At 38.0% G+C, this 23,050-nt stretch overlaps 1 protein-coding gene across 1 annotated transcript in view; it reads right to left on the bottom strand.

Moving 5' to 3' along the window:
• LOC120524651 overlaps positions 1 to 23,050 on the bottom strand; it is a 61,916-nt gene that overhangs the window by 24,012 nt on the left and 14,854 nt on the right. The window contains exons 3-4 of the mRNA XM_039746477.1: positions 17,576 to 17,740; positions 10,850 to 12,016 (exon numbers count right to left, since the gene is read on the bottom strand). Coding sequence (XP_039602411.1) covers positions 10,850 to 12,016; positions 17,576 to 17,740 — 1,332 coding nt within the window. The remainder of the gene's footprint in view (positions 1 to 10,849; positions 12,017 to 17,575; positions 17,741 to 23,050) is intronic.

Consider the following 23,050-nt stretch of genomic DNA (forward strand, 5'->3'; position numbering starts at 1 on the left):
GAGAAAAGGCAGTGTGAGAAGGGCCTGGATTTTGGGGAAAGTGGGTTGTGTGCACTCTTAAGTGTTGTAAATATTAGTATTGTAAATAAACGTGTGGTGGTGAATTTGCCATGTCTTTCTGTCTGTGTCCGGGGCTTAGTCCACAATATATATATATATATATATATATACAGTATACTACCAGTAAAAAGTTTTATAGCACCTGAGTTTTTTCCAATTTTTCTTCAGATTTAATCAGCTGGAATACAGAATTTTTCAAATGGGCCTTCTTCAGGGAATAACTAAATTAAAGTAAAAGACACTTTGCAAAGTTGAAGAAAACAATTTGCAGAGGTGTCCCAACCTCTGTGGATTACATAAAACCCTCTGTCTGTCTTAAGGCAGAGTTGGAACAGACTGTGTTTCCAATTTCAAGCAGATCTAGCATGGAACAGCACCTTAAAGCTCAATGTAGTTTGCGCTCAGGATATTCTTCATTTTCATTTCTCTACTTGTTTCTGACTTCTTTACACGTTCTGCCACTCTTTGCCTTCTGTTTAAAAAGACCAAGCTTATTTGTCATCAGGATCAAAGCCATCACTTTGTATACTACAGTCTGGACATCCGTCATACCGTGACTTTGTGAAGCAGTTTCACAAAGAATCTACATAAGGAAATGTTCCAGTTTTGCACACTATAATATAACTGCTCCACATTAAATATGATTTTTTCTTTCATTTTTGTGTTTAAATGCACTGAAGCAAGTACAAGTTGCATACCCCCACTGACACACAGTGGATTATACTGATTCCAGCTGGACTAAGATTATTGCCAGTGTGCTACTGCTACAGAAAAGCCTCATGCCAATCAACTTACCATGCACTCATTTTGACTGGTTTCTTCTGACTATTTTGTGAATTTCCATATAAAAGCACCATTTTTGACCAGCTGTAAATGCACAAACCGATTGTGTTTGTGCCTACTGTATCCTTGGAAACCACTAATCAGGAAACCAAGACTCGTATTTCCACGAAGCAAGTGGAAAAATGAACCCCCACTTCCAAAACTTCCTCTGCATGAGCTGGCGTGAACTTCTGCCCTAACACAGCATTTTTTTAAATGTAGTGAATGAGGGAGTTCCTTTTGGCCAGGTAGATATGATGAATTTTGCAGGAGCAGCTCTAGACTTTTCTGTCATTCCTAAGTTTTCATTATTTTTGCATATTTATGACTAAAGATTCAGTGAATCTCATGTATCTTTAAAGGTTGTGCAAATGATACAATAGTTTCGTGTTCGGTAGGAGCATATCTTAGTTTCTTTCTTTCTTTTTAAAGACACATTTGCAGTATATATTTTTGTTCAAACATTTATGTAACCTCCACAGAACAATACTGAAAGGGCTGATCAAGAATGGAAAATGTGTTTGGTCCAGGCCTCATGTTCAAGGGGGTAAGTGTCTTTCATAGGACTTTCATTTATTGAACGTAGCTATGGAGATTTAGCTAATAAATAACATGGTACATGGCATAATTGTGACTGTCTGACTGCAAACTTTTAAATAGGTTTAAACTGTGTGTGTGGTGAGTACTTTCTTACTGAGTGGTGGAGCAACGGGCTGCAAGCTTCACTTCTCCCAAACACAGAAAGTCACTCATATCAAGTTGAGTTGCCAGTTAACCTAATGAACAACAACTATTTGATGGTGGACACAGAATTGTCCTGATTAGTTAAAAATAAAATTGTTGTGCTTCTACCTGAATGGCCAGGATGGTACATTCTAAATCACTACATCAACCAAATGCAAAGGAAACAAAACAGAAATTGAAGTTCTGAACAGATGAAACGATGAAAGAAAACCTGACAAAACAAATTCCTTGAGGGGTTAGTTTTCTTAGATGGTGAGTAAAACCATTTGTGAACAATCCCCTTTACGAAAAATACACAAAACCAACTGTATTTCACCACAAGCAAAATTTGTGCCAGTAGCACATCTAATGACTTAAATTGTGGCAAAACCATTGAATCTCACTGTATACATGGTACGATCTTTCAGCTATTTTCTGCAAAAAGTAGCATAACAAATTTTCAATAAGAAATGTGATATAGGACAATACTAATTAATTAAAAATGTACAAATTCAACAAAATTACACAATTATTAATGTGGATTTTTATTGTTAGTGTCATTAAAACAATAAATTTCATTTGGGATTTTATCTGTTTTAACAGGTCCATATGTCAGAGGGGAACATTTTTTGTGCAATGGGTGGTTTTCTTTTTCTTTTAGGCAGAAAACGTGTAAATAATAAATGTAAAAAGCAAATAGATGAGGGGGCAATAGCGACCCTTTGTTGTGACTGTTGTGATAAGTTAAAAGACAAATTTCCAGAATAATTCTGTTACAGGTTATTATTGATGTGTGTCTACAGGACAATATATATTAACTGTCTTATAAAAAAGTCACCTGCTTTGAAGATGAAACTGCTTTGTATTCCATCAACATACAAGATTGTGAGAACACAATAGCCTCCTTCGTTGTATAATATTTGTATTTACCTGGTTTGAAAATTAACATGTTCTGAGTACATTGGTTTGTATGGTATACCTGTATGTACTTCTTGATAGTTGACAACAATACTCATTTTTTAACCAATGACCTAAGGAAGTTGGTACTGTATGTACCATTGTTTAATCCATCATCGTGATGATCCAGGCAGAGACTGAAGCAGTTATATACTCTAGGGCAATGGATGGTGTAGAGAAAGATGGTCCATTGAGAATGCTGTCAAGATCACTTGCACTGAGCGCAGGGACTTGCAGGCAGATGGGGGTAAGTGGCACATGGACGCCTACCTCCAGGCTGGGCTCAGCAAAAGAGGGAAGACTCACGAGAGGACCAAGCAAAGCTGGGGGAACAAGAAGCAAGACTTCTGTTGGGATACAAGCATTTGGTGAACAGAGTGTTTCAGTGGGACAGTTAGAAGATTAATTGTTGTGGTAACACCATGTGCAACTTTGACTTCACACCACCAAAGGTTGTATCCTCCACTGATAGGGTTTAACAGACTTGTAGAATGTGAACTGTGTGCTCTCTTTTTAGAAGTTTTTTGCTCCTGATATTTTAGACTCTTATCTACTTTTATTGTTGTCTGCATATTGATTTGGCAAAATTTTATACCAGATGCCCTTCCTGACGTAACCCTCCCCATTTATCTGGGCTTGGGACTGGCACGAAGAAACACTGATTTTAGAGGAATGAAGATCAGAAGGAACAAGACAGAATGCATATGTGTAAATGAAGCGGAGGTCAGTGAAGTGGTGAGGATGCAGGGAGTAGAGTTGGCGAAGGTGGTTGAGTTTAAATACTTGGTATCAACAATACAAAGTAATGGGAATTGTGAAAGAGAGGAGAAAAAGAGAGTGCAGGCAGGGTGGAATGGGTGGAGAAGAGAATCAGGAGTAATTTGTGACAGACGGTTATCAGCAAGAGTGAAAGGGAAGATCTACAGGACGGTAATGAGATCAGCTATGTTATATGGGTTGGAGACGGTGGCACTAACCAGAAAGAAAGCAGGAGACAGAACTGAAGTTAGCAGAGTTAAAGATGTTAAGATTTGCATTGTGTGTGACAAGGATGGATAGGATTAGAAACAAGTATATTAGAGGGTCAGCTCAATTTAGACGGTTGGGAGACAAAGTCAGAGAGGCGAGACGTTGGTTTGGACATGTGCAGAGGAGAGATGCTGAGTATATTGGGAGGAGGATGCTAAGGATAGAGCTGCCAGGGAAGAGGAAAAGAGGAAGGCCTAAAAGGAGGTTTGTAGATGTGGTGAGAGAGGACATGCAGGTTATGGGTGTAACAGAACAAGATGCAGAGAAGAGGAAGATATGGAAAAAGATGATCCAACCCCTAGTAGCCGAAAGAAGAAGAAGAATCTACTTTTATCATCTTAGTGTATTTTATATTGTCTGTGGTAATACAAGTTATGTTGATTCTCTTGAAATTGCTGCTGTATCTTTCATGATGTGTTTACACACTACCCAATTTAAAGAAACCTGTTCATTATTATCTTTATATTACAAGAGTTCTCAGAATCTTAATAAAACTGGGTGACATAGTCAGATATTTTAACTGTGTTTAGGTTAGGTTATCTATAAATGTGACCTAGGCACCCATCACACATATTTAAATATGATCTACAACTAATTGGAGACTTGTGATGAGCAAACCCCACAGAGTTCAGCGTAATCCCAAGGAATGTTCACCAAGCTCCATGAAATGTATTAAAGTCAATAGAGAATGAGGGACTAAACTAGTTTAGAGTGGATTATTATGGTGCAGTGGTCTTTTAAGTGTCCCTAAGGGATAGGGAAAAGTCTGCCAACTATGCTGCACCAATTGTTGTGGCCAAATATGTTATCTGAGTTGTGAGGCAGCATTGTAATCACTGTGCCACTAAGCCTCAAACAACAACAGATGCAATTCAACCACAAAACAAATACAACAAATGGCCACAAACTAGCAATAAGTAAATAAAATGAAGTAAATAAAATATAGATCATTGTGCTCACACTCTTGGGGAATCCATTGGCCGTACCACAAAGCAGCAGTGTGGGACTGCCTCTTTACATTGTTTGATTCAGCTCTGAGTGCAACTAGAACGTCTGTTTTGTTTCTGATTTATCTATGTAGAAAAGGAAAAGAAATAATGAAACTCCTTGTGTGCTTGAGACCCAACTACAGCCACATAGGCACATAGGCAACAATCTTACACTAAGTACGTGTGAAAGTTTCAGTAGGCTCCAAAGCTCCACTCCACAGACCACTTTTATGGGTATCTATAATGACTTCTTGCCAGTGTCTTGCTGAGATAATCAACTTCTTGTTGGATGGTGGTTAGCAAACACGATGGAGCAATCGTGACTGTTGTTCAAATGCCTTCTCATAAAACTTCCCAAACTGACCGTGGCATATGTTACACAATTACTGGAGTGCACCATGTCATCTAAAAGTCTTGAAAAGGGCTGAAAATATTTTAAATGTGAAGGTAAGTGCTCACATTATTTTGCTAGTTAACATCACATGCCATACTAATTTATGAATGGAGCAATCTTCATGGTCATTTTCTTGTGTTTTTTGTACTTGATTAGTATCAAACGTGTTGAATGTGGAGGTTGTTGTAAGATGCAGTTTTTACAGATATTTATTCACTGTGCTTGCAGATCTCTATACTCAATGTTTTAGTACTGTTTATCTCCCCATCAAAGCAACTCCGCTCAGCTCCTATGTTTCTGTGTTTATGACATAAGTGGTACAGTTGAGTTTAATAAAACAAATAAAATTTGTTACATTAATAATCATTGTATTAAAATGTGTTAGCATACCTGATGAAGGGGAACGCGCCTAATCGTGGTTTGTCAACATATCAATTGTCACAGATTTTTCCATGTCTGTCTCTTTCATTTTGAGTGGCAGATCAGAAACATCATGCCAAAAATCATTTCCTAGACAGCTCTCTGCACAAAAAGCTGGCCTTGTTTCCCATCTCTCATGCTGTTGCACTTAAAGCGGGAAGGGACAGCACCAATTTTGAGGTGCTTATGATGTACAGACTAAAGTTAGTCATGCTCGGTAAAATTAAGACTACATACAAAAGAGCTACCTAGTTTAACACAAAATGTTGCAATATGGTTGTTTTTATGTTGAAGTTAATGAAAAAGTAACACTTCAGAAACCCTTCGACTTGGTTTCAGACATTGTTGTAATATAACCGGAAATATGCCAGATCCCAGCAAGTGAACGCTTTTGAGTTTATGAACCTGGAAGTGTGAAAGTGGTCTATTGAGGAGGTTGTTGCTTTATATTATACATCTGTGTTAACACCTGGTTACACTATGGTTAGAATTAGGGTTAGGGAAGGATTATCTGACTCAAATTAAGTAAACCAAATGGCAAAATCCTACAATCCAATTGAATTGTGGAGCTGTGGAGGTCTGCAGTTGGAACCATTTCAAAAGTTTTGTTCATGGCTACTATAATTGTGTAATGTCACGCTGGCCTTGCAGAGATTAATGTTAAAAAGATCATTTTTCTGGTATTCTGTTGCTGTAGACATTTTGAGGATCAGGCAGTGACATAAAGGGTGGACTTGAAGCTAAAGGCTTCACCGTCAAGGAGAAAGAGGCGCACCTGTTCAGGCCCATCTATTCTTATGTACCACACTTTGGCATGAAGCAAAAAACTACCTAAAGATATCTAGAAACAAAATTACAAAAATAATACTGTGCCTTCTCCTGATCTTGCACGGGTTATAATAATCTCTTTACCACACTAGCAAGAAGATGCTTTATGCCGAATCATTTATGTTCTGCTTGTCATCTTTGATTTATTGCAGTCATTCAAGGGTGGCTTTGGAGTCAGTCACAGGATGCGCTAATGCTTTCCTGGGCATAAATGTCTCCTCAATGATGTATATTTTTGGCAGGCAGCTTACTTGGATTACTTGGTTCTTTTTTTAACGTTCCTCTGTAAGACAATCAGAAACGTTTTTCTCCTTGGCCAATATGTCTTACTGATTGATGGCAACAACAACAGTAATGTTCTTGATCAGAGCTCCTTTCCTGACTCCACTGTGAGATAAACTGATGGTGTGTCAGTAGTTAAATTTGCACTTGATTTAATATAGCATGCCCCCTTTAGGAAAGAAGTACTGTAATGATGTTTTGCTAACGTTTGCTATTTAGCAATTAAAAAGGCTTTTTTAGATGACTACCTGACTTGTGAAAATGCGTGTCACATTACATTTTTAATGGTAAATCAGTAGTTAGAGGTGGCACAGTGGTAGCGCTGCTGCATCGCAGTAAGGAGACCTGGGTTCACTTCCCAGGTCCTCCCTACGTGGAATTTGCATGTTCTCCCTGTGTCTGCGTGGGTTTCCCCCCACAGTCCAAAGACATGCAGATTAGGTGCACTGGCGATCCTAAATTGTCCCTAGTGTGTGCTTGGTGTGCAGGTGTGTGTGTGTGTGTGCCCTGCAGTGTGCTGGCACCCTGCCTGGGATTTGTTCCTGCCTTGCACCCTGTGTTGGCTGGGATTGGCACCAGCAGACACCCGTGACCCTGTGTTAGGATATAGTGGGTTGTATAATGGATGGATGGATCACTATTTAGAAATACCATTTCAAAGATGCAGTGTCATTTGTTGGAATCTCCTGAATGTTCTTCCTGTGTCTGCATGGTTTTCCTATCAAGAAATGTACTTGCTTTGAGTATGTCTGTGTGTATATTATCAGAGCAATAGAACAAAGCTTGCCAGTCCTGACAACTTAACCCTTCTACAATAAAACATCAAGTCTAGCTTTTACTAGACTGTGCATCCATGTCTGTCTCACTTTACTCACGTTCCTGAGGAACGTTATGTTATATTGGCCTTGTGTAAGGATGAGTAACAGTGCTTGCATGAGACTGAGCCCTGTGAGGAAAATGGTTTGGGAATGCTATATTATATTATATTATATTATATTATATTATATTATATTATATTATATTATATTATATTATATTATACAATGCTAGCTGGTCTAGTTCATGATAAATTATGGACTATTGGTTAGCCCTTTAAATCTAAGTGCAGTGTGACTGCTGACCACAATACCAATAATATCACTTGTGACACGCTCATTCAAGGGTCTTATTCTAAACACACACATTCCAAGGTGTTTATCATGTGTACTCACAACCAAGATTATAATCCAATAAAGGAAATTTTAAACTGAAAAAAATTGAAAAAAAGGTTGATAGATTAAGTACTAATGCAGTTGGAGCTCACTGACTCTCAAAGAGAAGAAGGTAGCTAATGGAATCATTGCAGAGATCTCACAATTGGGTCCTGATTAAGCCAGGTTGCCTTATATCTGCTAATGGACTTAGTTTTTTATTTACACAAATGATTTATTTTATCATTTTACTACATTAATATTTTTTCTTCTATTTAATTATTCCTTAATAAATTATGGTGTCAGTTTGTCAGTTGCCTCAATTATATGGCATTCAGTATTCTCAACAACACTTTTAATGATTGTGATGTGCCATCTGTTGGAACGGAAAATTCAATGCATTTTATTACTAAATGAATGATAAAATAAATTCCAATAGATAAAACATTGCAAATAATGCTGAACAGAGTAATACTGCTGGATGACCAGAACTCAGATTCTATTCTATTCTATTCTATTCTATTCTATTATATTCTATTATATTATATTATATTATATTATATTATATTATGGGGTTTCTAACTCTGATCCTGGAGAGCCACAGCATCTTTTCTTTCCAACCATTTTCTTAAATAGTAACTAGTGTTTGCTACTAATTAACTTTATTTAATTTATTTGCTTTTAAAGAATCAGACCCTTTAAATCAGGGCTGAGCAGCGTCAGTCCTGGAGGGCCAAAGTGGCTTCAGGTTTTTGTTCCAACCAAACTATTTCATAAGAAGTCATTCATTGGTGATGAAAAACGTATTGCTCGCTAGTTGTCTTGCTTGTTAAGATTTTGAACCCTTAATTGCTTATTTTAGTCTTATTCATTGTTTTAACTGCCCCTTATTAGCAATAAGAAGCAAATGACAAAGGAACCAGCAGTTCTCCATAATGCCTGTCTCCATTTCCACTCATGTGTATTCTTCATTCACTATTTGGTTCAATTAGGCAATCAGAAGGAAACGGAAGAGAAAGTGAAGAACTGAAAATTACTCATCCATTTGAGTCTTCAAATCACTTGGATGATACATGTGTTATTAGAAAATAAAAACAATCAATGATTTAAGAATGAACTGACATGGTAGAGTTAAAAGATTAGCAAGCCATGAAATGAGATAAGATGTGTTATTGGTGAGGATTGGTTTCTTATTAATCAACTGGCTTGGAACAAAAACCTGCAGCCACTGCAGCTCTCCAGGGTTGGTCACCACTGTTGTATTATATTATTCTATCCATCAGTTTTCTATTTTTTTATTTTTTGCTGTTTTCATTAATTTTAATTAAAAGCAAATAACAATCCATACAATCAAATCAGAAAAACATCAGTTTTCTAAACCCATTTTATTTGTTGCAGCTGGAGCCTATCCCAGCAATAAATGGAGACAAGGCAGAAGCAATCCCCTTACTGTGTGCCAGTCCACTGCAGGGGTGAATGCACACACACGCACACACGCACACACACACACACACAGAGACATGCGCACTCACACACACACCATGGCCAAATCAGTAAAGCCAATTCACATAATGTGCATGTCTTTGGACTGGGGGAGGAAAATGAACACCTGGAAACCCTCATGAACACGGAGAGAACATGCAAACTACACACTGTGCTGCCCTTATATGTGCTGTCACGGCAGTGCAGCATTTGTTGATTCTGGGTCCACTTGGCACTGTCTACTTGGAGCTAACACTTTTGCCCTACATCTGCATGGTTTTTCTCCAGGTAATCCAGTTCATTTGTACTACCCAACAATGTGAAGATTAGTGTCGCTACAAAAACTACACATTTGCATCCATTTCCATGTTTGGATACACCTGATGAGTCCAGAATAGGGTTTACAAGTCTGTGACCCTAAAGTACAACAAATAGTAGATTAGTAGTTAATATAGGGCAGCATGAGGGCACAGTAGTAGCACTGCTACCCTCACATTAAGGAGACCAGGATTCACATCCTGGGTGCTCCCTGATTGGAGTTTGCTTGTTCTCCCTGTGTCTTTGTGGGTTTCTTCTAGGTGCTTGTTTCCTCCCACAGTGTAAAAACATGCAGGGTATGTGGATTGGCGATGGTAAATTGGCCCTAGTATGTGCTTAGTGTGTGTGTGTGTGTGTTCACCCTGCAATTGACTTGTGCCTTGTCCAGAGTTTGTTCCTGCCTTGCACCCTGTGATAGCTAGGATAGGCTCTGGCACTCCCTGTGACCCTGTTCAGGTCTAAGTGGCTAAGTAAATGACTGACTGACTTAGTATTTAATATATTCTACTAATCCATCACCTGAATTCACTTTTTCAGTTAATGCTTCAGTAAATGGCACCTATCCATAATATATAAAGAAACTGTAGCTGGTTTTTGGTGATGTATTAATAATTTAATAGTGATGAGTGAAATGATTAATGTAAAACTGAATTTGCAGTGAAACATGTGGTTCCACTTCGCAAAAAAAAAAAAAAAAATTGTGAAAAAGTATTTAGATACCAACAGCATTTTTATCATTACTTTAGTAATTTTATCACATCTGCAACCATTTTCTCCATATTTTTTGCTGTTTAATACCACTTAGGGATTGCCTGCTTTATACCCTAAACAAGTTGGAAAATTTTATTGGCAATTTCTTGAAACTGTATGCAAAACAAAATTCTGTTGTTTTGTCCATTCCTATGGCTAAACTAACAAATTTAGGTTCAATTTGAATACTTTTTATTTTCCTTTACAGTTTGCAATACTAGTAGAAATGTCATGACCTGAGATGCTTTGCAGTACTTCTTTAGGAGATAATTCATCAAGTATGATTGAGTAGATTTCTGTCCAACCTGGTACTGTTTTTGAACAGTTGGCCTCAGTGTGTGTGATCTGTATAATGTAAACTTGGTCCCTATCAAAGAACTTGCTGCTTAATTGTGTTTTTCTTAATATCCACTTTATATCCTGCACACAGAAATGATCAGACTATAGACAGCTGTGCTAAAGAATAAAATGCATTATCAACTTCTGTTATTTAACGGGCTATGAATTGCAACAGACTTTACATTTCATATAAAGATAAAATAGTACACTGATTAAAGCTCTGAATGTTTCTCAGGCCATTTCTTCTAATATGATCTGGTACAAACCTAAGCATGTAGGTGTAACTCCACTCCAGGTCCCATTTGGTAAACAGAAGCTGTAGACATCACCATCGGTGAGTTTGTGTCCGGTATAACATGAATACTGTATGTAGTATTTGTACTGCTCTGGTGATGCATCTGCCATAGTGTGGAAGTAGAATGTGCCATGAGCTGGCAACGGAGGATACGGACACACTGGCCTTCTTCTAGATGGAGACAGAGGTACTTGCTGAAGTTCAATTTCCACAAAATTGTTTTGTACAATAGCAGGACTGTCAGCAACTCCTGGAAGACTTCCTGGTAAGGCATTTATTGTATCATGGAATGTCAAACCATGAATAGTCTTTGTCTGGTTATCTTTTGGTGCAGTTAGAAATGTTAATTCTCCATCATCCGAAGAGAAGTTGTTATGGGGTGTAGAGTTGTTTGTCTCTGTTTTATTTGTGTAGCCTGCTGTGTGAAACTGGTCTGAAATAGTGGTCCCTATTATATGGTCCCTGTTTAATGCAGTAGGGCCTCCTGATTTACTGGTGTCTGATAAATGATGATGTTCTTCCATGAGATTAGTTACCAATGTTTTGTTTTCAGAAAATGAACTAAAGAAGGAGAGTGTGGATTCAGCTGTGTTGAATGACCTTAGCCTGGAATAAACATCAGTGGGTGAAGATTTAGGGTATAAATCAATGCTGGACATTACTGGAGTGTGTGTAGGTGATGAAGACATTTTGGTCTCTGAAGACTGAATGTTACTTTCCATAAGTACATCTGATGTTGTTGTCATTGAAAGATTGGTGTCAGGCTTTCTAGTTGGTGAAGAAAATTCAGTGATGGATTGTGGACTGATCTGCAGGAGTCTGCTTTGCATTTTGCGATGGTTGTCATTTTTGTTGTCCTTTGATTGAAGAGGTTTATCTAGATATGGATTCTCCTCTCGATCACGGACAGGCTGTCCACCAGGAGCTGGGTCACTCACGATCACTTTTTGCTGGATTCTCTTTGAAATAGGCTCTGGAATTAAGTCCTGCTTAAGGAAAATGTCTTTATTGGCAGAGTTAGCAACATTCCCAAATGGAAATCGAAGGAACTGTTTCCAACCAGATGGGGTGTTCAGGCCTGGGTGAAATCTGGATCTTAGAAGATGCTTGTATTTTTCAGAAATTGTCATGTCAGATTCTGAAACAAACAATTCAGTTATTAAGAACAGAAATAATATTCATTAGTCCATAAAGATAAATATGTAAATTTAAACAGAAGTCCAAGTGTGAAATGGAAAAAAAAAACTAAATTCACAAAATTGAAAACATACTCTGAACTGAAGAATGTCTACTTTATGTCTACTCAATCAACCTAGCTTGGTTTAATACAATGCTTGTTGGGTAATGGAAATTTTAATTTTATGGACTTATACAATGTATTTATGGAGTTAGAAATTTTTGTTCCTTTATTTATACTCTATTAAGGTTTTTTAAATGTCTTGAAAACTGAACCAACATGGACGGCTGTTTTATCGCAATCAGTGTAGTATTCTACCTAAGAACATAAGAAGTTTAACAAACAACTCTGGCACTCCCTGTGACCCTGTTCAGGACTAAGTGGCTAAGTAAATGACTGTCTGACTTAGTATTTAATATATTCTACTAATCCAGCACCTGAATTCGCTTTTTCAGTTAATACTTCAGTTAATGGCACCTATCCATAATATATAAAGAAACTGTAGCTGGTTTTTGGTGGTATAATAATAATTTAATAGTGATGAGTGAAATAATTAATGTAAAACTGAATTTGCAGTGAAACACGTGGTTCCTCTTCGCAAAAAAAAAAAAATCATTTTTTTATTTTTTAAGTTTGTCAAACAAGAGCAGATCATTCAGTCTATCAAGCCCATTTGTTTATCTGATAGCTAAGCTGTCCCAGTATCTCATCCTGATTCTTCTTAAAAGTTGTGAAGGCTTCTGCCTCAACTATATGTTTCGATAGTTTGTTCCAGAGTCACCCAATTCTTTCTGTAAAGTACTGACTGGATTCAGTTTTAAATGCACTTCCACTTAGTTTCCACTGATGTATATGGTATGTGATTCACCCTTAAGCCGAAAAAATGTTGATGGATCTACTTTATCAATGCCTTTGAGGAATATAAATACCAGGATTAGGTCCCCATGCAGCCTCCTCTGCTCAAGACTAAACAGGTCTAATTCTATGAGTCTGTTAGAGTAGGACATCTCCTTTATCCAGGGAGGCACCTGATTGTTCTCCTCTATACAGCTTCAAGTGCTGCTATGTCTTTTTAGTATCATGGTGCCCAAAACTGCACACAATATTCCAGATGTGCTCTTAACTAGTGCATTATATAGTTTGAGCATCATGTGCCTTGACTTAAATTCAACAGTTTTTGTAACCTAACATTTCATTTGCCTTTTAATTGCTTCTACACATTGTTTAGTCGATGAAAACATATACCCCTAAATCCTTTTCAGAGGTTGCTTCCTGTATGACAGTGTCTCCCATGTTGAATTAATAACATTTTTTATTCTATGACATGTTCAATAATGGCTATGACTAATTAGCAAATCTGCAGTAAGACTAGCACTAAGGAAAATCAAAGTTTGGATAAAGGTACAATACGTGAAGAAGGGGACAGACAAAAATTCAAAAATTAGGATTATGGTAATCAAAAAATAAGTAAAAACCTGACCATCACTATTCATAAAACTCAAAAAACAGTGAGAGTAATGGATTGTACTGGACTCTATTTCCCTTTCCTCATGGAAAATTTTGTACCTATTCTTAAATTTTTGGGCTGCACATTATCATAATCGTAAGCTCTGCTGAAGCTTCTGAATCCTGGGTTTACATCCCAGCACATGTCGTATGCATATACAGTATATGTGTGCTCTCTTGTTTTCTTGCTGTAACTAGCTAGAACACAAAGAGGCGTCTACCATGTTTCCCCGAAAATAAGACCTACTCTGGAAATAAGCCCTAACATGATTTTCAGGCTGCTTTGAAATATAAGCCCTACCCCAAAAATAAGCCCTAGTCAAGATTGTCAGCTGAAAAGTAAGGCGCCTAAGGCCAGGTTTATACTTCATGTGATGCGACATGTGTTCCCGAAACATCCATTAAATTCCGAGGACACCTTGCCACAATATCTCTGAAAAAGATGTTTAATGATTACATCCATCAATTCGGGGATGCGCCCATTACAGCTATCATTGTGTACGAGACAGGAACAAAATCCCTGAACGGGGCATCATCTCATCGCAAGGTGAACACAAGCACACACGTACACTGCAGTCATTGTAGCTTCATCTAATCCCCAAACCTTCGTGTCATTGGATGGAAAACGGAGCACACTGTGGAAACCCACCAGGAAAACAGGCAAACTCCAGGTGGAGAACACAAGGGACGTGACTCCCTTGCGAGACAGCAGCGCTACTGCTCTGCCACCGTGTCACCCCCATGTGTGTAATTATTAACAGTATTTATTATTTAAACAAAGTTAACAATGTATCTGTAAAATGTAACATACAGTATATAACGTTAATGCATTTCATCGTGAAAGTGATACCAAGTATAAATGTAAAAATTCTAAATGTGTAGAGAGTTGGAATATTATACATTTAATGTGTTTTGTGTGGTGATTGCTGCTGTCAGCTCAGGTGGGAGACCCAGATTAACAACTGGGTCGGTTTTAAAACGACATCTACAATGGTCTGCTTTAATGATAATATAAACTATAAGGTTAAAGTGGACATTTTGAGGTTAAAGCTGAAATTTACACTTTAATCACAAAACAGATATTTTCATTATGTCCTTAATTTTTTTCTCTGTGGCTTAAAAATGCCACCATACATTCTGATGTTACTGTGAAGGTAAAAAAAAAGACGGCACAGAAGACAGTACGTGAAACTTTCAAAATGTATTGTGTCATTACGATCGGGAATATGCGACGCATGAATCTAAAAGCACCACGAATGCATTTGTATGTCGCATTTTGCTTCACCACATCGACCCATTCATCAAACATCAAAGCACGCACACCAATCCCAAAGGATCCTAAAAGCGGCAGGAGTAGCAAGAAATTCAGACTGGAATTCAAGGTTTGAATGTGGAGAGTTATGATGATATTCCAGAAGAAGATGACATAACTGTATTTGGATAAATGTATGTTGTTGTACATGAATAAATATGGTATAAGACATCCCCTGAAAATAAGCCCTAGTGCATCTTTTGGAGTAAAAATTAATATAAGATCCGGTCTTATTTTTGGGGAAACACGATAATTTGGTGGCTGTAACTGATGAGAGTGTCTTTGCATAAAAAAAGAGTTTATTGCTTGTGGCTTTAATTATTTTATTTCATTGCTGGCAGACTGCCTTTTAAATAGACCAAGCCTGAAACATCATCAACTGATACAGTGGCAGTGACAGGCTGCAGTAAAGAACACATTACATTAAATCATCAAGGGGTGGCAAACACATGAAAAGAATGTATAATATTATTGTTTTAAGAAATTAAATATGAAAAAAAATTCACAAAACAGCACCAATTTACATTTGACCTATATTGTGAACACAAGGAAAAAGTATGGAAGATTATATTAAAAATATTAAATTCCATCCAGCATTGAATTTTAACATGACTTTATTGTGTAATAATTAAAAACTTTATCCATCAATTGCTTGATTGCTTTTCCCTACTGCACAAAATTTGTGTCCATTTAAAATGCCATACAAGAGTAAACTTCATTTTAATTCATATCCACAGATCACATGTCATAATGTAAAGCAAAGCTATTGTAATTCGTTTAGCAGCTGTTCCAAGTGTATAACATTTCGATTCAAGATTACATATTAATCACGCCAAAACTAAATGTAATCGCTTGAACCAATCTGTGTCAAAAGGTAAGACAAGGGGAGTAAATCGTTAGGGTAAAAGGACCTCCACTTCTAAACATTTCTGTGTTCTGGCAATAAGCATAAATTATGTCAGTGTGTGAGTGTTTGTTACGTCTTTCTGAAAAAGTTTACTCTTACAGTAAGTTGTCTAAATAATGTCTTATGTTGGCCTTGTCACATTCCTTCATTTTTCTTGTAATAGTCCTGACCAATACTTCATTTAACTGGTATGGTTATCCCTAACTGCAGGTTTTTCAAACCATGTTCAGGGGAATGTTGGGGTATGGATACCCCAGTTGATGATCTTTATAAGTATAGGCTGAAGCTCTTTGGAATATTTGCTTTTGAATGCTTTCTAAGGACATATGTATATAGCAGTTTGAAATTCTTTTCCTGTTACTGCTTCCATTACACCTGCCATTACTAGCAACCGGTCGACACAGAAGAGAATGAAATTGTCAGTTTCTACCTATTCAGTGAGACCACTGATCCCTACCATATCAACTTCACATTCTCCATCTTTAGCTCTGGATGAACATGCTCATGATTGGAATGCCTCTTACCCCAACTGTTGATGTCCCTTGCCTCACCTTTGGACGCTGATTGGTCATTTGGTTACATTTCGTTTTTGTTTGGTTAATGGTCTTGAATCAAAATGTGATGTACTTGGAGCAGCCACTAAGTGAAATGCTATACATTTTGCTTTTAGATATGATGTGCAATCTATGGACATGACTCCAAATGCGATTTAAAATTTTAAATTGACATGAAAATTGTGTGTTGTAGTGAAAAGTAATCAATCATTTGTTTGATGTGTTTTTAATTATGACACAATAAAAAAGTACCAGTAACACTTTAGTTTAAGTTTGGCAAAAAATGCATCCATTGCTCATGTACGTTTATGTAATAAGACCCTAAAAAAGGATTCCTTTGGTTTTAATGACACAAAGCATCAGTAAAGTGGTTATTCATCTATGCAATGTAAACTACTAAAATAACTTCACTGAAGTGTCTTAAGTGAGACATATTTCTCTTGATATTGCATAATTCAATAAATAAGACCTGTAAATCCTTCATATGACAAATAAATTTACCAGCATATCAAATGACACACTATACAGAGATTAACCACATTACTGATGTGGTTTGTAAGTGTTGTAAATGCCAAAACAAACTTTTGTTAAGATTTAACATAAGATACAGGCCTTTAATGACCTCTTGGCCAAAGCCTTCGCAGTGTGTCTGACACTTCCTGTGAAGGGGGTGTCACACACGTGCAACTAGGAAGATGTTTTATGTACCAAGCAAAGATAATTCCACGGCAGGCCAGGGGGTGGCGGGGTGCACTAATCCTACTGTTATCTCAACTGACCAGCCGTGGGAAAACCTGTCTGATTTAAAAAGATGATGTCACTCCTGGTTTCAGCACCCAGAAGAATGTCCCTCCCGGTTTCGGCGCCTTGAAGATTATCACTTCCGGCACCTACTCTGACTAATGAAGAACATCACTTCCGGTTCCCTTACATCACTTCCTGTCATATCGCTTAAAACCGCCATCTTGACAAACCCTCATCAGTTCTGTTTTGGACTCAGTATAGAGAACATCTCTGTATACAACAAGAATCTTTTGCAGCCAGGAATAATATATGGGTGGCTGCCCCAAACCTTTTTAAGTGTGTCGAGTCTATTCCTTTTACAGGGGTCACGAGGTCACTGGAAAGTGGTATGTGGTGCTCCTGATATCTCTGCAAAAGGACAAAGTGCTTCCTGTTTTGCTATATGGATACTGCGTGGGTTCCAATTATTGTTTTCATCTGTGATAAGTCACTCTCACCTTTGCATACTGGCTTAGAGCCATTCCATGTTGGGCCATTGCAGTAAAGAAGTGAGGGTCCTGAGAGTCGATAACCTTTATCACATGCAAAGAAGATCAGCGAGCTGTCGTGATTCAAAGTCCGGCTTCCATGAAGGATGCTTCCGATGTCTGTGCAACCAGCAGCTGCAAAATCAAAAACATGCATAGTCATTGTTATGGAGAATTAATTAACAGCCAAATCTTAACAACAAACAGACATTAAGTTATGATATTTGGTTACATATAATTTTTTCCAATAGTATGCTGCTTCAGGGGTAATCTTTCAAAAGGTAACTGTGCCTAAATGTGGCAGATCTCTTGTGCCTTTTTCCTTAATTGGATTGGGCTGTGGCTGGAAAAATTAGGCTTTTTGGCATATTTTTGTTGATTTTATTTAAAGAAAATAACATTCCATACAATCAAGTCAAATTTAACAAACTGAAATTCAATCCCCCATCCAAAAGAAAAAGAGAGGATAGCCAAAAGCCAGTGCAAATATCCTTTTCACTGATATATAACCTTATTCTAGAATGTTATTAATTAGATCCTGACATATTTTGAAAATGTTTTGAACAGTTTCTCTAAGTGAGAATTTGATTTTTTGCAATTTCGGATAGTGTAGGTACGGAAACGTATTAGGACCACGGTGAAGAAAAAAAAATACGGACACAGTGAAGAAAAAAAGTGCATATCAAGAATAAACTTGACATTTTCCACCTTATTTTCACCGTTTATGTTAAGATTAAAGTTAACATTTCCACTTTATTCTCACCATTTTTATTAAGATTAAATTTAACATTTCCACTTTAAACCCTTGTTTTTTCTGTCTCTAGTTTTACTTTGCTATGTCGTAAACTGCATTTTAAAATCAATGTTTAAGTTACTAGATTTTCTCAAACCCCTTCATAATGAATATAGCACATTAAATACTTTGTTTTAAGTTTTCCCCAATCCAGTTGTTAATCACTACGCACTTCTGAAACTGACTTCCTCTTGCACTGAGAGGAGGCGCAGGCAGTGATCACCACACAGAATACATTCACTTTATGATATTCCTGCTCTCTGAACATTTAGAATGCTTGATATCATTTTCATGATGAATGTCGGGGGGAAGGGGGGTTTCGGTTGCGTGGCTGTAGTGCTGTTCCCTTGCAGTGTACGTTCAGTACAGAAAACCTTTATGGCAGGTGTAACGAGGCTCCAAAAAGCTGGATGTATGAAGGGGTATAGCGCAGGTTTAACTGAAATATTTTGTAAATGTTGGGTTCGTGAGCTGGTGGTCGGAGACACGAACACAGAATTCAATGTGCTTTCTTTACTGCAGGAGCGTCGAGATTAAAGTGAAGTTTCTTCACTGTGTCCGTATTTTTTTTTCTTCTCCGTGGCCTAATACGCTTCCATATATAGGACTTCAGTTATCCACTGACTTAAAGGTGTTGGGTTCGGATTCTTCCAATTGAGCAAGAAAAGTCTACGTGCTAGTAGTGAGGTAAAGGCTGTAACAATTTGTTTGTCCTTCTCCACCTTAAGCCCAACTGAGTACATCAAACAAAGCAGTTAATGGGTTAGGAGTGATTGTGACACCAAGGCTGTCTGATAGGCATGCAAAGATATTTGTTCAAAATGATGTTCATTTGGTGGACTTCCAAAACGTGTGGCCAGTGAAAAATTAATCTGAGCCAGAAAAGATGGGCTAGACAGGTAGTTTCTTTGGCAAGATTTCGTTTTCTCACTTTAGTGCAGTGTTATGAGGAATATTAAATATTATGAAGTGTTATGGAATCAACAAAGACCCTCCAAAAGAACTTAGAGAAAATTTGGAGCAAGTTTAATATAAAGAATCACAGGTCATGACCTCAAAGGCCATGGAGCTAGAAACATGGGAAGTGGACCAAACAACAGAAATCAAAATGGTGGTGTTTGAGGACCCAAACTGGAGTGCAGGATATTGCAAAACACACATGAACACTGCAAATAAGCAACAAAGAATTGAGTCATGACAGGTGGATGTCAAATATTACTGTAAACGTACCTTTTCAACAACAACACAAAATGTGGAAGATGATAAAGGAAAGGTTTCACAAAATTTTAATTAATGTCTAACTTGTAAGAAAATTAATTAATTTGTACCAAACAGATATTATATATTGTTTTATTGTTGGGCTGTTCAAATCTACAGTTTTCTGATAATACAGCATCAGTCAGTGTTTAAATAATTCTACCCTGTTTGTTTCTAATTTGGTTTATTTTTTTGCTGTGTGGACTATGGCCAATCTTATCCCGGCCAATACCCCCAAGTCGCCAGATGGAGCCCTCCCTGCAACGTAGAGATTCCTTCAGGGCATCATGGACCTTGGAGTTTTCCTTCACAGCCCTGGTGGATACCGTGAGGGCCACCAGAGGACGCTGCAGGGAGGCTCAAGGACTTATATTCTCCGTATAGCCCGGAAGTACTTCCCAGTCACGAGGACGGAAGAAATAAAGTACTTCTGGGCTGAAGAAAAAGAGGAGTTTTCACCTCACCCGGAAGTGCGAGGGAATCACATGGACTGGGGGATCAGAAGCACTTCCGGGTCAAGTAGTATAAAAGGACTGTGAGGGATCCCAGCAGTGAGCCGAGTTGGGAGGAAGGGTCACTGAGGTGCTGGGAGGTGTGGAGGTTTATTGATTATTGTGATTATTGTATTGTTTATGAGTATTGCCGAGTGGAGGGTGCTTTCTGCACATTATTACTATAATAAAGCCTTTTATCTGGTGTCTGGCGTCCGGTCTGAGGGTTCAAGGGGACAACAGCGCACCCTATCTGTCACAGCTGTTATACTGAAACAAGCTGGGCATATCTGACTTTTCTTTTGAATTTTCTGTAAGAACATCCCCTTTCTTATTATTCCTCTAATCAGCTCTTTTGAGCATTACAGAAGCAAGGAGCAAGGGTTGTATGTAGAACTGCAAAGTGCAACCGTCTAACTGCAGTCTTTTAAATGGACACACTGGTGTCCATTTAAGAAATAAAACAATTGCAGTCTTAGTCACTTTCAAAATAAACAGCCCAAGACAGGCCGAGAGGAAGAGAAATAAACACCAGCACTAAAGGGCAGGACAAAAACAGAGAGTCTTTAACATGGAATCAATAACCGCTATTACCTACCAGGCACAACCAAGAGTCAAGACTGAAATCCACAACTAAGTTGAAGCTGAAGTAAACATTATACAGGGCTATTCATTCAATGAAAGAGCAGATTTCAAAAATATATTTCAAACAAACTGTATAAGGCCTTGTTCACACGGGCGTTAAAATCGAGCATTTTTTTTGCGTTCGTAGCGTCCGGTGAGTGCGGATCAAGCGCCGAGTGTTTTCTACGTAGGAATCAATGAGAGTGTTCACACGGGCTTTGGTGACGTGCGTTTGTCCGGCTACGCGTTTATACGGCATCAAAAAAACGTTGCATGCAGCTTTTCTTGGCGTTCAAAACCCAATGAACGCAAGGAAACCGCTTCTAGTTCGTTTTCTGCGCGCTTATTTTACGCTCGGAGGCGGGGAGGCATTTCAGTGCATAACACCGGTGTAAGCGCACACTCGACTACTGTTTCCTTACCTCAAAGTGACAAGTAGTCTCTCTTCAGGGCTAACACCAAGTCGCATATTGGTTGATCGGCGTGCAATGTGGCATTGCACCAGCTGCAGCAGACAATCAAAAGTGGAAACGGACATCCGACAGTAATTAAAAACTTGCGCGAAATTTTCGATTTCTTCATAAAGCACAAAAACTTCCTTTAACCCAGTGTTTCTCAAATAGTGGGGCTGCTCCGTCAAGGGGGGCGCGTTTAACCTCGGGAACATGCTTTTTTATTTTTCTTTTAATTTTTTTTTTAATTTAGAATGCACTTTAAATCTTTTCTGTTACATTTAATAAAGTTATTCTTTGTTGTAAATTGGTCCATATTTCTTTCTTTTTTATTCTCTTATACGTTAATAAGGATACAGTGTTATGCAGAGGTGTACTTATAACAATTTTATAGACAAATGATACTATTTATAGTCGTGTGGGGGGTGCGAGATGTTTTCTTCTTCCTAGGGGGGGCATGACAGAAAATAATTGAGAAGCACTGCTTTAACCCGACGTGCAGTCAGAGGATGAACCCAGTAGCGGCGATTTTTCTCTCCCTACGTCGCCGTATTACGAGTATTTTTAAAACAAGAAGATTAATATCTAACATAGCAAAATGGCCCATATTGAAAGGAGGCACCTCAAATAAAACGACAAGGGCTTTCATATCCAGTTCCCGACACTGCCTCCACAGGTTAACACACAAACTACAATTTGGGCTGCAGGCTGGCGTTAGACAGAGACAAACGAACTCCGGTGTAGAAGTCAATCGATCGCCACCACAAAATGCAACATAAACGTCTAGGACGTTCAGAGCAAGTTCGTTTATCCAAAAACTTAACGCCCGTGTGAACAAGGCCTAAGACGGAAACACATTCCGCACATCACTGGGTAGAGGAAAGTTCAAAGTTTGGTCGTATGGTCCTTGAGGTTGCATAAACTCACCATGAGCACCATGTGTAGCACGACATACATCAAAACGTGTGTCTTGCCACACACAAGTCAACTGGTCCCTGGTTACTGAATTTACAGCTTCTTCAATTTGATAGATAGATAGATAGATAGATAGATAGATAGATAGATAGATAGATAGATAGATAGATAGATAGATAGATAGATAGATAGATAGATAGATAGATAGATAGATAGATAGATAGATAGATAGATACTTTATTAATCTCAAGGGGAATTCACATCTTGAAGATTAGCAGGCATAGGTGCAATAAACACTCTTTCTTTAATGTACTCTCCATATTTGACAACTATGCAAGGATTTTCATACCCCCAATTCTAATTTTGTGGTGATTAACCTTACTAGAGTGATGGAAAGTTGATTCATCGGAAAAAAATTGTCGTTTGGGAAAATTGTCCTCTTCCATATCCTCCCGAATTGCAGTGCAATCATGGTCATCAGGATGCAATGCCTGCACTAATTGCAACTTGTAAGGCTTCATATGCAGATGCTATCTAAGAACACGCCATACCGTTGTTTGAGGAATTCCATGTTCAATGCTTAGTAATTGATGTGGATTTCCTAGGGCTCCGTTTGAGCACATCTCAGATACGCTCGATTTTTTTCATCTGACGTGTGTGGAAGACCAATGCTTCTACGTTTGCATATATAGCTTTCTTCTACAAATTATTTATGCCACTTGTAAATTTGCATATGACGAGGCGGCTGTTTGTTGAACCATCAGCAGAATTCACATTGCACTTGAACAATTGACTCACACTTCGCAAATTGAAGCATGCAAAATGATTTGTGGTGTTGTCTCCATTTTACTAGAAACAGCGTTCAGTGGCATTCACTGGTTCTTTTAGGTGGGCTTTTAAACTTTGAACTCTC

Source organism: Polypterus senegalus, chromosome 2, assembly GCF_016835505.1.
Source record: "Polypterus senegalus isolate Bchr_013 chromosome 2, ASM1683550v1, whole genome shotgun sequence".
Classification (NCBI taxonomy): domain Eukaryota; kingdom Metazoa; phylum Chordata; class Cladistia; order Polypteriformes; family Polypteridae; genus Polypterus; species Polypterus senegalus.